This window comes from Pholcus phalangioides, unplaced genomic scaffold, assembly GCF_987345545.1.
Source record: "Pholcus phalangioides strain wild (caught in Gottingen) unplaced genomic scaffold, Ppha-v1.0 ptg000042l_1, whole genome shotgun sequence".
Classification (NCBI taxonomy): domain Eukaryota; kingdom Metazoa; phylum Arthropoda; class Arachnida; order Araneae; family Pholcidae; genus Pholcus; species Pholcus phalangioides.
In genome coordinates, this window is record NW_028301628.1 from 12,455,892 (window position 1) to 12,470,824 (window position 14,933).

Sequence of the window (14,933 nt, forward strand, 5' to 3'; positions counted from 1 at the left end):
TTATTTTTTGTCTCTTGGAACCAGAACCGTAGCTTTTGCCGTTTCATCTCATGAAACTACTCAAAATCCTAAGTGACAATTCTTTAACTAATAAACAATAAAAATATAAGTTGGATTTATATAAAAATATAAATCCAACATATACGTACTGAGTGGCATATTTATTGAGGAAAAACAGACTTGTTGGGAATTTTTTTCCCAAGGAAATCAATCAAAACAAATGAAATTATACTAAAAAATTATGTGATTTTTTTACCATTTTATTGTCATCTCAAAATGATATCAATTTAAATAAAAAAATCGTGTATTTACCTGTGAACTGAAACCAACAATTTCATATATATATAATATATTATTAGAAATTATTTTACTTATTTCTTTGTTTGCAATTTTTATTTATTTTTGATAAATTTCAATTTTTCCTATCCTGGTTAACAAGATAGTACTGGAAGATAAGAACTATAGACTGTGCTATTACTCAAGTTTTCCGGGCTTTGAATATTTTTTTAGTAGCGCCGTGTGGGGGAGAATGGGCAACTCGACTCTCTCAAGTTGAGGCACCTCAAGCTCGATTTTAGTTTCCCAGTGTGAGGAGGGCCTAAGATGTTTCTTCAACTGAAGTAACAAATGGAAGTCATTGGGGAAGTCCAGCTACATGGTTGAAATTCATTACTGAAACATTTTTTTTTAATAGCATTGGTGACATTTGCTGTGTTAACCTGACTGAACGCGGGAGGGGGGCATCACTTGTGAACATTACCCTCTGTATGTTTTGAATAGCCTGTCGAAGTCATTAATTGTTTGAAAATATGCATCCTACATCTAGAGAATTCACTGCCCCACATTGTTATATTTTGTTGATTTGGTGTCCATAAACAGAGATGATTTCTTCATGAATATGTGCTAGGTGCTCACATTCAAAGAAATGTTGATTGAACATATTTCACGATTGGTAGGATTCCCAATCACAGGGTTTTTGCTAATATTTGCCGAAAAGGGGGAAAAAACCAGGCAAAAATCGATATAAATGACAAAAATAGAAAAAAAATTGAAAACAATATTGTATTATGGATGCTATGTAATTATTAATCACTAGAACTAAAATTGTGATGGATACAGATATTTACTATCGATATACTTTATTCCATATTTCTATTAATATTATTGAGGCCAATAATATAATTAATAGTACCAATTGTGTACAAGTGGTGTGTATTTCGAGCAAAACTGTTTGAGAATGGTTTTCAACAAACTCATTTCCCTCAACAATAATGGAAAAATGCTACATGAAGAAAAAAAACCCTTCGCTTCTCATTCTCAGTTGTCCTCTTATAGTGTGTAATTATATTCACTGTTTGTTGAACAGTTCTTATATGAAGTAGCAAATTTAAATTTTGGTTGTTGTGACTATATACCAACTTGAGCAATAGGGAAAAGATTTATAATGATATAAAAAAAACTGGAATACAAGTTGATTACATTACGTTACTTTTTTATGTGCTTTCATCCTGGCTGTGATTGTTACCTTGCATATGGCCAAATTTCCTACATTTTGCCATTTTTTTATTATCCTTGTAAATACTCTTTGTCATCTAGCGTTAAAACAGCAAGCTACTGTAATGTTTGCTTTTAAGTGATGCCAACCAAAAAAAATAAAAAATAAAAAATAGACAAAAATCTTAACATAAAGATCTTAATATAAATTAACTAAATCTTAACATACTGTGGGCTTAGTCAATGATGGTAATCTATTTAGATATTACCTATCTAATATTTTGGAATGTAACTTTGTGGCACTAACTTCACTGACTCTTATCAAAACTAATGAAATGAGATGGAATTTTTTATACTCTCTCACTTGTCATACAACTAATATCAATTCATGTTATTAGGTTTCATTAAGAACAGACATGTGCTTTATTAAGAATCTCTTTACAAGCACTTTGCTTGGCAAAAATATTCATGTTTATCTCCAACCCTTTAGTCTAACTGAAAAGAAAACAGCTGATTCCAAAGGTAAGAAAATTGTTCAAAAACATTTCACCTTTGAGAAGCAAGTTAAGATTTTCAGAACTGGCTTCATGAAAGTAAACGTTCAAATTTTGAATTCTTTTCATATTTGCGGGGGGGGGGGGGGGGGTTCCACTATGGCAAAAACTTGGTATGAGTTAGTGGCTGCCAATGCCACTATCCAATGCTACTGAAACCAGACTGAGCATAGCAATGACAAAAGACTATGAGGGAAAAGCTAAAGGATCATAGTCAATGTCTATTTTCAGGGCTGTCTTAAGAACATCATGGGCCCCCGAGCCAAGAGATTTTTCTGAGGCCCGACCTGGAAAATTCTCGAAAAATTCAACTTCTCATTTTTCTGAGGCCCCTCTTCTCTTGAGGTGCCCGGGTGGGTCCATGCGTTAAGACAGCACTGTCTATATTGCCAACCTACACAATAGAACATTACTTTTCTGCCTCTACATTATATGTAGTTGCCATCCGGACAACCCTTATATACAGGGTGTTTCACCAAAAAGTGTCTGAAAGAAATAAAAATTCTACAGTTCATTTAAAAGCTATAGTAAAATATAAAAAATTATCAATAAAAAGATAAGAATTTTGCAGTGATGGTTGAACCTGCTAAAAATGATTAATTATCAGGGGATACATAAAAAATAAAAATTTTATACACCTCCGATACAAAAATTTCAATTATTAAAATTTTTCCCATTTATTCCATTTCACTGAGAGAGAAATTTATCTTATAAAAAATTGAATGAAAATTTGATGATAGCATATATGTGATTAAAATTTTTTACCTCTGCTACTTTTAGAAGTCACAAAAAATTTTGAGATCTGGTTGTTTTAGCATGTGTGCACACACAAACATCTTAATATTTTTGCATTCTCTTTGTTTTTTCTTTTATATTCTTTTCTGTATCTTCTTTTTCAATTTTGTTTAATTTTCTTAAATTTGTTTTCTTTTGTTTGTTTTTGAACCTTCTTAATTTTTTTTTTCTTTTATCTTCATAATTTTTCGAACCATAGAATTTTCAATAACTCTTTTCTGACGCTTCAACTGATTGTTCGCACACTTTTTCCATTTTAAGAATAAAACAATATTATTGGAAAAATCCATGATACATAAAAAATTACTTGATAAACAGATGCCTTAGAATCCTTTTCTTCACTGATAATTACATTTCCAAGAGTACTATCTTTTCTGGGTTGACTTGGAGGTTCAATATAGAATCTACAGAAAATAAGAAAATTGTGATTTTGCCGCAACACAGAAAAAATAGTGTTTTCATAAAATCAATTAAATAGTTGAAAAAAAAACTTGCAAATTACACAAATGATAATGACATAATTTAATGCAAAACCTTCTTTCAACTATTCATTCTTTTTTTTTTTTTGTCTCCAAATAGAAAATAGAAATAGGAGACATTACGTATCAAAGAAGTCAGAAAAAAAGAGAAACTACTGTTTATTGTAAAATTTCAATCCAGTGGAAACTTCCCAAGATATATTCTGTTCAATGAAGTTTTATTTCTTTGGAATTCCATTTCCCCTCCCACCCATAGGACTTGCATTTTATTTTTTTTAACATTGTTGCCATAAATGTTTTATTGAGTGAGAAGTTTTCGAGCTTCTGGTCTTTGGTGGAACACCCAATTAAAATTTGCCATAGATAAATCAAGTGAATGTTCACACACACATCAAGGCTTTGATTCCTGAATTGACTTCAGCAACAACTCCTTACATAATTTACAGTGAAAGTTCGTTCATAATTTAATGCATTATCTTTTCTTTACGTCTTTTGCATTTTATATCTAAAAATCATTATCCTATGCCCCAAATAAAACCATTACATCTCATGTTGAAATTTTTTTTTTCGACCTATATATAAGGATCCTTATCTTTAATTTACCCAAGTCTTGGAAAAAGAAGAGGAAAAAGAATTTTAGATCATTAGCTAGAAAAATGAATGTATATTTGGCTGTTTTTGAATGTGTTTATGAGAGGGAAAAAAATCTCAGTTCATTAGATTCCACAAAACTAAAGTTATGATGTTACTTGTTGCATAATTATTAAATGATTAAGACTTTGAAAGAAGAAAAAATATTAGCAATGCTTATGCATATACACAGTCTCTCTCAGCCGAATCTGCTCTCACCAGAAGCATGAATGTGCAAATTTTCCTTTCTCCCCCCCCCCCCCCCCCCATCAACGGGTTGGATAACTTATTTTGCTAAGTTTACTCTGAAATGTGAATGTGTATCCTTACTGAAAAATGTTACAAAACATTTCAGGGGCAAGCATACCACCAAACTCAAGTTCATCTCGGAATACAAGCCCGTCATTTCGGGGGGGGGGGGGGGGGCATTGCTTTTGAAAATACACTAAAAATGGTATATATATATACATACATTGAGTGTACATGTGCTTTGCCCCCCCCCCCTCGGAAAAAGTTGAAATGACGGCCCTGTGTCGAGATAATGTCTAGGAAATCTGTTTCTTTTATATATTGGCTGAGATAAAAAAGCTGCCTATCTCTCTCTACCATCCCAACTGGGGGCAATTTGCTGAATAGTTACGAGAGGCTACTAATGCTTCTACTTCAGTGCCAGATGCCACAGTGCATGAAATAAGAAAGGCTGGGTCATGTCCACAAATTTTCTTTCAGAGAAATTTTGAATTGCCAAACTTCAAAAAAAGCATTTACATTAACAGAACTTTCGATATTTCATTTTTTTTTATAGAAATATATATTTTTTTAGTTTTTGGTTAGTTTGGGGGGGGGGGGGTAGCACGGGTTCCCTCAACACCTCCTGCATATGCCTCTGGTCATGTCTCTGGTGGTGTAGATGGTAGAGTAGCATGCTTGCCCAGTTTGCGAGAATACCTGGATTTGAGTCCCGAGATAGACCAAATGACTTTTCTTTTTGAGTTCACCTCAACATAATCTCCACAAAATATCTGTTTCCTCATCATTTCCCACATTATTTTTTTTCCCTAGGACAATTCGTGCTTCTGGCATGAGGGGGAATGGTATATACTTATGTAAATACATTAATAGAATATTTATTTTTTTGTGACAAATGTTTATGAAAATATACAAATACAAATACAACGCCACAACAGGCAAATTGCCCAACGAGGTGGCTGACCCAAGAACATCATGGATCCCCGAGCCATTTTTTGGAGGCCTTACCTACTACTACACCCCCCCCCCCCCCCCCCCGCGGAACCCCCCAACGAACCAGTACATGCGGGAATGTGCGTGTACGAGTAGTGAAACCTGACGTGAAGTTTTGTTGTTTCTCTGTAATGCTTGTTATGTGTAGTGCTGCCATCTGCCACAAGTTTTTCTAACTATGAGTGAAGTGTTATGATTGAATGATTTATCGTTGTAGGACTGTTGCTCTCTGTGGCGAGACTTTTTTAACGGGGAGATCGGCTCGCATTTGCGCCTTGAAGTTGGGAACCACAGAAAACCAACTTCAGCCGACCACCGCTGTGGGGTTCGAACCCGGATTCTCGCATCGCGAGTCCGTCACTATAACCACTCGACCACCACAGCGGCCACATATACTCATTAAAAAAAAATTTCAGTCAAATAAAATTTTATCACATAGCCCCAATGACAAAGCAGGACTCTTTGTACATGAGCAGTAACCTCTGCCAACCAAAAATAATGGCAAAACTTTGAAACAGTAAACCCCCCCCTCCCCACCCCCAAGGACGATTTTCTTTTGTATTATAGGTGCAAAACTTTTTGGCTCAAAGTAAATTAAAAATTAACTTTAATTGTGCAAATAAATTTATACATTACTATTTTGCACAAAATATTCAACTATACCAAGAAAAGAAAACATATTTTCTGGATGTTATGCTGAAGTGAACTCAGAAAAAAAAAAGTCATATTTTGTCTCCACTGGGACAATATGACTTTTCTTTCCGAATTCACCTCAGCATAATATCCAAAAAATATCTGTTTCCTTGATATCTTGGGCTGAGAAAAAGCCATCTATCTCTCTCTATACCAAGAAAAATTACAACTATAAAAAAACAAGCTAGTATAACCACAGAAAACATATCACCTTTTGCGCTTGCGTTTTGAAGTTTTGATTCCTGTTCCACCCCAAGAACCCCAACCAGGTAAATAAAAACTTATTCCCGATGGCTGCTCTTTCTTTTCTGCTGCTGCTTTAACTTCTCTATAACAAGACAAAAAGAATACTAATTTTTTTTTTCAACTATGAATATATCTTTCCATATTAGAATATGCAATAAATAATCATTTGCTAGATATAATCACAAAGGAAGACCAATGAAAGGCAAATACGCAGAAAAAAATACGAAATTCCTGATGCATTTTGATTCACTATGGGTGTAGTCTTTAGAGGATAAATATAATAACCACTATCACACTGACCGGGCATCCCACTTGGATACCAAATTTTGAATCATAAAACATACATTTATACAAGTTAAAGATTCCGATCATGTCGCTTGACTAGTACAGACACCCTGAAGCAGAACGTTTTGCATTGTTCTGCAACATGCCCTTGGCTGACTGGAAAAGGTCTGCATTAAAAAATCTCATAATACTGTGCTTTCTACAACTTTTCTTAAAATTATTCCAGATTGTTCTGCAATAGCACTGATTGTTTTGTGAAATATGTCAAAGATTTCGGCATATTCGGCTTTGGGGTGCAGATATATATTTTTCCACTGAGCAACCAAGACATGATTTGATAACTAATCCAAGTGGGATTCCCCAGTTGGCATGATAGTGGCTATTACATTCATCCTCTGAAGATCACATCCATAGTATGTCAAAATGCATGAGGAATGCCATATTTTTTTTGGTGTATTTGCTTTTCATTGGTGGTCTTTTTGACAAAATAGCAAGCAAAATGATAATATTGATCTTTCAAACTTCTTTTATTCATAACCTGAGTAAATCTAAGTCTGAACTAAATTTCTACATTCTTTTTGTTTATGCAATAAAAGAAAAATTGTTGTGAAAAGAAATTCTTGGAAATATTTTTTAACAGGAATTTAAATTTGTAATCTGGAAACTTTCATGTGATACAAGTCTATGGAAGTTTTTATAATGAACAATCTGATTAAGAGGAGATAAAAGAAAAGATATAAGAATAGTTTTTTAAATAAAAAATTAATAAGTTACAAAAAAAAAAAAAAAAATACAACCACTTAAAAGTTGATTGGAATAACCTAAATTAGTCCGTAAGTGAATAGCCCGGATAATGTGGTAAATCTGTCAAGTGAATAGCTTTGTTCAGTCCTAATGAGTTTCATGTACATTGCAATAAGAGAAAAAAATGGATAAAATTATTTTTGTCCGCTTAACTCTGCATTTGAATACTCAGAGTTAAGAATAAGCAATGTTAAATAACCATCCCCATGTGGAAACTGGATTTTTTTTCTTTATCTATCTTCTTTTCCACCTGTTTGTGCATAAAAAGTGTTTGCAGCAAAAATTCATAGTTAGAAATCCATGTATAATTAGTGTAAATTAAATCTACGTATTAGCACAGTTTCGTAATGCTGAATAAAATGTATGTGTTTTTGCATGTGCGGTCTCAACTGTATCAACTTAAAGCGAAATTTGACTGTACTGTGCAAATTTAGTATAGGCAGAAAAAAAAAAACTACACAACATTTGTCAAGTTCTATTAATGAAATTATAAAAATGTTCAATGAAATAGAAATTACTTGAATTCAGCAATGAAATCTTCATCAGCAAATGCCTGTGTGATGTCTATTCGATCTTCTTGAACATCATCAATGCCTTCATCTCCATATGTAACATCATCTGGTACCATTGAGTCAAGTATTTTTGTTCCTAAAGTGAAGTCAGTTTCTGTTACATAGTTATTTTGGGTCGTCTTTTCAGCAACTGTGACCTGTTGGGAAGATTCATCTTTTGATATATCAACAGCATCATTTTGATCCTCTTGATTGCTATTAGGTATTGGTAGCCATTCATTTTGTGTTATATTCTCGAAATCTTCCATGGTCTGTCTCCTCTCTAACGTTTCTACTATTGGTTCATGAACTGGAGCTTCATCATCCACCACCAGAGACTTTATACTACCTTTAGTCCTTTCGAATTTAGCATGCACTTTCTCCTTAACAGGGAGCACCTGATTTTCTTGATGATCACCCACATCACAATTTAGGCGATACATATTCAAAAGTTCATCATCTTCTTCATCATCGGAGATAACTACTAAATCGTTTGTCAATGAGTTTGACTGAGAAAATTCCTCCTGAATAGAATACGTCTTTCCAGTTGGAACCACTTTCTCTGCGAGCTGTCGCCCCAAATTGAGCTGTTCTTTTAATGCAATACGGCTCTGAAAAATAGATAGCATATAGGTTTCAGACTTTATGTACATGCATGTATGTGCATTCAAAATGCACACATCTTAGATATTTATGCTAAGCAAATAGACAAAAATAAAGGTTAGCTGAAAATCTATTCAAAGCCATTGGGTTTTTCCCTTATATACTAAAAAAAGCCTACACTGATTCAGAGTTACCATTTAAAAAAAATTGTTCTCATTCAAAACTTTTTATTTCAAATGAAAAAATTTCCAGACTATAAATGTTGGGTCTAGTTAAAGGGATGATCGATTGAAACTGGTTGCAGTGTTACTAGAAGCAGCAAATCTTAACTCGCCAGCAAAGTGAGAAAGAAGAAAAATACCATTTCACAAATTTAATAGCTCAAAAGTTTAAATTATGAGGAATCAATTTTTATCAAACAAAATCCAATATAATACACACCAAGAAATGTATAATGATAGTTGGTTGAGATATGAGAAATGAATGGTTACAGATGAATTTCATGGACACAAAATTTTATTAGTGCAGTAGAACTTGGCTATACTGGGACTAAGGTCAGCTGGATTAGAAAAAATCCTGATAAACGAGGAAGATTCAAACCAGTTTGATATTAAATAGACATGTATTGTATATTGAATGTCATGGATACTATTTCAAAATTACATGAATAAATTATGGACAAAAAGTAGGGAGAATATGTTAAACAAAACCAATATGGATCAACATTGTATGCATTCCTACACATATATCCTATCCCATAATCTTTCAACACAATACTTGCATAACATGAAAATTCAGGCATTTGCCATTTTTACTTCAAAACATGGAAGGTAGATGGCAGTGAGAGTGAAATACAAAACATGCATAACTCTGACAACATAGACATGTTAGGGCCATACATACACTCAGAACATGTGTGCTGGCATGTACGAATTCCTTAGAAATTCCGCAGAGAAATATAGTTGAGTAATAGTAATAATATAATACAAATACAAATACAACGCCACAACAGGCAAATTGCCCAACGAGGTGGCTGACTTAAGAACATCATGGATCCCCGAGCCATTTTTTTTTTTGAGGCCCTACCTACTACTGCTACACCACACATGCACCCCACCCCCCCGAATGCACCGCCCCCAGAACCCCCAACGAATCGGTACATGCGGGAATGTGCGTGTACGTGTAGTGAAACCTGACGTGAAGTTTTTTGTTTCTCTGTAATGCTTGTTATGTGTAGTGCTGCCATCTGACACCAGTTTTTCTAACTATGAGTTATGATTGAATAATTTATCGTTGTACGACTGTTGCTCTCTGTGGCGAGACATTTTAACGGGGAGATCGGCTCGCATTTGCGCCTTGAAGTTAGGAACCACTGAAAACCAACTTCAGCCGACCACCACTGTGGGGTTCGAACCCAGATCCTCGCATCGCGAGTCCGTCACTATAACCACTCGACCACCACAGCGCCAATAAAAGCCAATGTAAAAAATGAACTTTTGAGATATATGATATCCAAGTACTATAAGAATTTTTTAGGTTGGTTATAAGAGAGTCAGTTTAAAGAGAGCTATAAGAGAGGTTTTATTTCAATCAGGTTATACTTATATAACATAAAACAATTTTTGTTCACCATAATGCAACTACTACTAAACCAGACATGCACCTCGTCCATATTCCATTGCATAACTTCTAACGAATTGGTACACTTTGGAATGTATGTATACTAGGGTGGGTCGAAAAAAATGAAATTTTTATTTTCAAATCGCTATAGTGCGGAAAAGTTGCCTCCTTTAATAAGAATAAAAACAACGTAAAAAGTTTTGAAATCGGTTGATATCTTCTGGTCGTGCATCAAACTTGAAGTTAATGGAAATTGATGAAATCAAACATTTTTCATAAATTTTTTAATATTAGATAAAATTCTATGATCGACACGCAAAAAATCGTTAGGCTTTATTTTATGGTTCAATAAAGTAAAATAAATTAAAACTTCATTAATATTCCAATGTTTATTGGTCGCGCAGCGTGTTTGAAAAAACAGGAATTTACCAAATTTTTGCAAGTTTCATTGCGCAGCGTTTCATCTGTTTTGTTAGAACAAAATGACCCACAATTCATCACAAGGAGGTGGCTGCACGTCGAGTTCCATCCACACGCAACCCAATCAACCATCCAAAATAGGTGTGTGCGTATAATTTACATTATATATCAAAACTAGTCATCAAAATTAACACGTTCAAAATATGACTTTTTGGAGAAATCAGTCATAACTGATCTTGATAATAGTGTAGATCTGATGTACACTTAAGCTTCTCATGTCTATACATTTTAGTTCAGGCCTCGGTAACAAGTTTGATGCATCTCTCGACTGTCTGAGTCCGTCGGATAAACCTTTTGATGGCTCTGGTTCCAGTATTCCGGTTAATAATTCCAGAGTATTCGGTAGCTTTAAAGTTTTTCTTACATAGCACAAAGTGTCTAATGGTTTTTCCTTTAAAGATGGATTGTCTTGCTTTAACCATTTATATCCGAAATTAAGAAAAGTAGAATAAAAGGAAAATTATAATAAATTAAAATAAAAGCATAAATGTGATGGCAATAACAAATACAAGGATGACGTCACTCTCTGCTACCATACGAAGGTTTTTTAACAACTGGCTGTTGCGAAGATATATTTTGGAAAGAGAGAAAATTCAACTGCCCCTGCAGGGGAATCGAACCCACGTCCTTTCACTTTCCGGGCGAACGCCCTAGACCACTAGACTACAGAGGCACCAAATCTCTCAATCTTTCCTTGGAGCTTGCGTACACTGAAAGGGACCGTACATGGATGGCCGGACCAGACTCAGTAGCACGAAGTGTCTAATGGTTTTTCCTTTAGAGACGGATTGTCTTGCTTTAAGATTCTCGATCGAAGAACCCCCCCCCCCCAAGATCGAAGACTTCGATTCCCCGCACACAGGGGCAGTTGAATTTTCTCTCTTTCCAAAATATATCTTCGCCACAGCCAGTTGTTTAAAAACCTTCAATAACAAATAGTTAACCTACCAAATTATTTGACAGGTCATTTTAGTTCTAATTAAAGAGAAACTAAAAACAAAAACAATGTTTTAGAAACAATTAGTTAGTTTAAAACAAATTTATTTACCCTGGTACTTTAAAGTACCATCGGTCATTCAGCATCTGGGGTGGGGGGGGGGGTTTCCGGATTTCTGACTTTTGATGACAAGGGGAGAGGGGGGTTTGAAGGTTGCTTACGTCATCAACCACCCCTTTTTGAAGATATAATTTAATATTCCCCCCAGCTTAGAATATTACCCCTATTTAATATTCTAAGCTGCTGACAGGGGCGAGGGAGTCAGTGTTTTGCTGACTTTTGTTGATGGGGGGGGGGGAAGATGGGGTCAAAAATGGCTGAAAATCTACGTAATACTTGAATGGCCCCTCATCAAATAAATATCACAATTTTTGAACTGCTGGAAAAACATGTTTAGCACGTCACTGAAATACTTGTTCTTTTTGAGGTGGAACCACACAGGCACATACGATTTCAAGATGAAGAGAACTTCTGGTTCGCAAAAGGATTTGGCTAACTTAAGTAGTCCTACAGCCTTATCACTCTATTGGCAGCATTTAGCCATCTAGAATGTGACAGACGACCAGGATCTCGAATTGACAAATCCCCTGGAAAATTTCCTGGCTTTATTGTTTTGGACATTCCTAATAAATACAGTACTACTGGTCTTTTCTCAGCATCTTTCTGTCTACCTCTAGAAACCAACAATCTACAGATTCATACTCCAACATAGAGAGCTTTCACATCCGGGAAGCTGTTATCAAATGGGCCCAGAAAAAGATTTTGGCCCTGTAGATGCACCATCCATATCTGTAGTTCCCGACTTCGAGGCGCGAATGCGAGCCGATTCCTCTGTTAAAAAATCTTGCCATAGAGAGCAACGGGCCTACAACGGTACAAATATTCAATCATCTCACTTCACTCACAATTTCAGAGTTAGATGATAGCACTAAACATTCCCGCACAACACTAAATACGGCTCAGATTGTCAGATGCACATACTTTGTTCCAGACTCCGTAACGAAGCTGGGCTGGAAGAGATCTTGGCAACGGGATAAGTCTGATGGCAGAGTCCTGACGTTCATTGATTCATTGCACCATCTATATGCGGAATAATATGAGGGAGAGGAATTTCGTTGAAATGGAGTAGATGCATGATTCACTGTAGTGGTCTTTCCACGTGCAGTTCACACATGATCCAGTCAGAAGACTCAGACAGTTGAGGGATATGATTAAATTGTTACAGAGGCCTCAACTAAAGGATGTGACATGGAGATAGAGATAGCTACATCAGATCTACACTATTATCAAAATCAGTCATGCTTGATTTCTTCCAAAAGTCAGACTTCAAACCTGTACACTTGGAAAAGAAACAGTAGAAGAAACTATAAACCACAGAATTATAGTCAATTGTAGTAACTATTTTTCAAATATAGTGTTAATTACACACGCACACGCCTAGTTTGGATGGTTGATTGGGTTCCGTGTGGGTGGAACTTGACGTGCAGCCACCTCCTAGTGATTGAATTCCAGGGTCATTTTATTCTGACAAAACATAAGAAAAGCTGCACAATGAAACTTGCAAAAATTTGGTAAATCCCTGTTTTTCGAACACGCTGCACAGCCAATAAACATTGAAATATTAATGATGTTTTAATTTATTTTACTTTATTGAGCCATAAAATAAGTGTAACAAACTTTTGCATGTTAATCATAGAATTTTATCTAATATTAAAAAATTTAAGAAAAATGTTTGATTTTTTGTCAATTTCCATAAATTTCAAGTTCGATGTGCGACCGGAAGATATCAACCGATTTTTGATATAAAATCGTTTTTCTTCTTATTAAAGGAGGCAACTTTTCTGCAATATAGCGATTTGAAAATAAAAATTTCATTTTTTTCGACCCACCCTAATGTATACGTATTGTGAACCTTCCTTGAAGTTTGTTTCTGTGTAATGCTTGTTGTGTATAGTGCTGCCATCTGCAATCAAATTTTTTAAACTGAGTTTTTTTCTGAACTCACAGTAAGTGAAGTGTAATGAATGAATAATTATACTGTTGTAGGCCTGTTGCTCTCTGCGGCGAGACTTTTTAACGGGGAAATCCACTCGCATTCGTGCCTCGAAGTTGGGAACCGCAGAAAACCAACTTCAGCCAACCAGGACTGTGGCAACGGTGGGGTATGAACATCATAATGCAACTAAATCAAAGCATAATTGGGAATCTAACTTTTGCTGATGTTCAATGGGCAATTATTTACAATTATTATTACAATTAATTACAATTCCTTTTTCCCACTTTATTGTCCGGTTAAGATCTATCAACTTCCAGATCTTGCAAATATGGATGCTGTAATCGCTTTCTGTTGATTAGGTTAACTTTTTCAAGCAAAAAGTCATCATTGGCAGCTTGAGTTATGAAGAGAGACTTCATTTTTTGAATATGTTTACATTGGATGAACACTGATATCAAGGAGATAGGATTGAAGTGCTCAAAATTTTCAAGGGTATGGATAGGATGGACCATGATTTATTAATTCACCGTCAATCAACTGCTTTTACAAGGGGACACCAGTATCGATTGGTGTTTACCATATTAGCATTATCGTGTTCTCCATATTTGCATTTCTGTTGTTCCCCGTTTTTTTTTCTCAGACTGTGACCTGCATGGTGCTTACCCCAGATATTTATTTTTCATTGTTCTGTGTTTTCCAGTGTTATATAACTGATATATAGCATATATAACTGATGGTTTTCCCCCACCCTTTTCATACATATGTACCTGGACTGTGATGTGCATTGTGCTTCCACAAATGTCTAATTTTTACATTATTTTGTGGTTACTATATATATTTTAATTCCCCCCCCCCTCCCCCCATATACTTTGAAAAAGTGTTCTTATGTTTGATTAGGTAGGGTAAATGGATTTGATGGGATGGGGAAGGTGTTGCTACTTTTCCAACAGATACCCTTTACGTTAGAGGTTCCTAAGAAATATTAACGTGGGTATCTGTCTGGTAGTTCAAGTATCGATTGGTAAGGGACAATTCCAGGTTATGGTGTTGTAGGGAGTTTTTCTCTAGTAGGGTTGTTAATAAATGGAATAGCTTACCACTGGAGGTAGTAAATTCTAACAGAATTGACACATTTAAAAAGAAATACGATAAACATGCTGGGGTAAATCGAGAAGCTATCCATACTTATACCATAAGTATTCTTTATGGGCATTGTATAATATTTTATCATGTGTTTTATATTGTTTATAATTTTTATTAATTGCATTTTTAATTGGGTTGCTGTATTTTAGTAATATATGACATCCATACTTGTTATGGGCATCTTTTTTTCAGCCACTTCGTTGGGCATTTTGCCTGTGTGCTGCCTTGTTATTTGTATATATTATTTTCTATTGTATTGCTGGCTATTGGGAGGGGCTATAATAGCCTTCAAGCTTGAACCTATGATTAAATTGTTTTCTA

General features: G+C 35.0%; 1 protein-coding gene and 1 non-coding gene across 2 annotated transcripts in view; both read right to left on the reverse strand.

Annotated features, from left to right (window-relative positions):
• LOC149064488 (U3 small nucleolar RNA-associated protein 14 homolog A) overlaps window positions 1–14,933 on the reverse strand; it is a 35,276-nt gene that overhangs the window by 1,370 nt on the left and 18,973 nt on the right. Inside the window, exons 10-12 of the mRNA XM_089254958.1 lie at window positions 7,741–8,384; window positions 6,099–6,215; window positions 3,151–3,247 (exon numbers count right to left, since the gene is read on the reverse strand). Of these exons, the coding sequence (XP_089111084.1) occupies window positions 3,151–3,247; window positions 6,099–6,215; window positions 7,741–8,384 (858 nt within the window). The remainder of the gene's footprint in view (window positions 1–3,150; window positions 3,248–6,098; window positions 6,216–7,740; window positions 8,385–14,933) is intronic.
• Window positions 11,075–11,149, reverse strand: TRNAS-GGA (transfer RNA serine (anticodon GGA)). The gene has a single exon. It is a non-coding gene; the product is annotated as a tRNA-Ser (tRNA).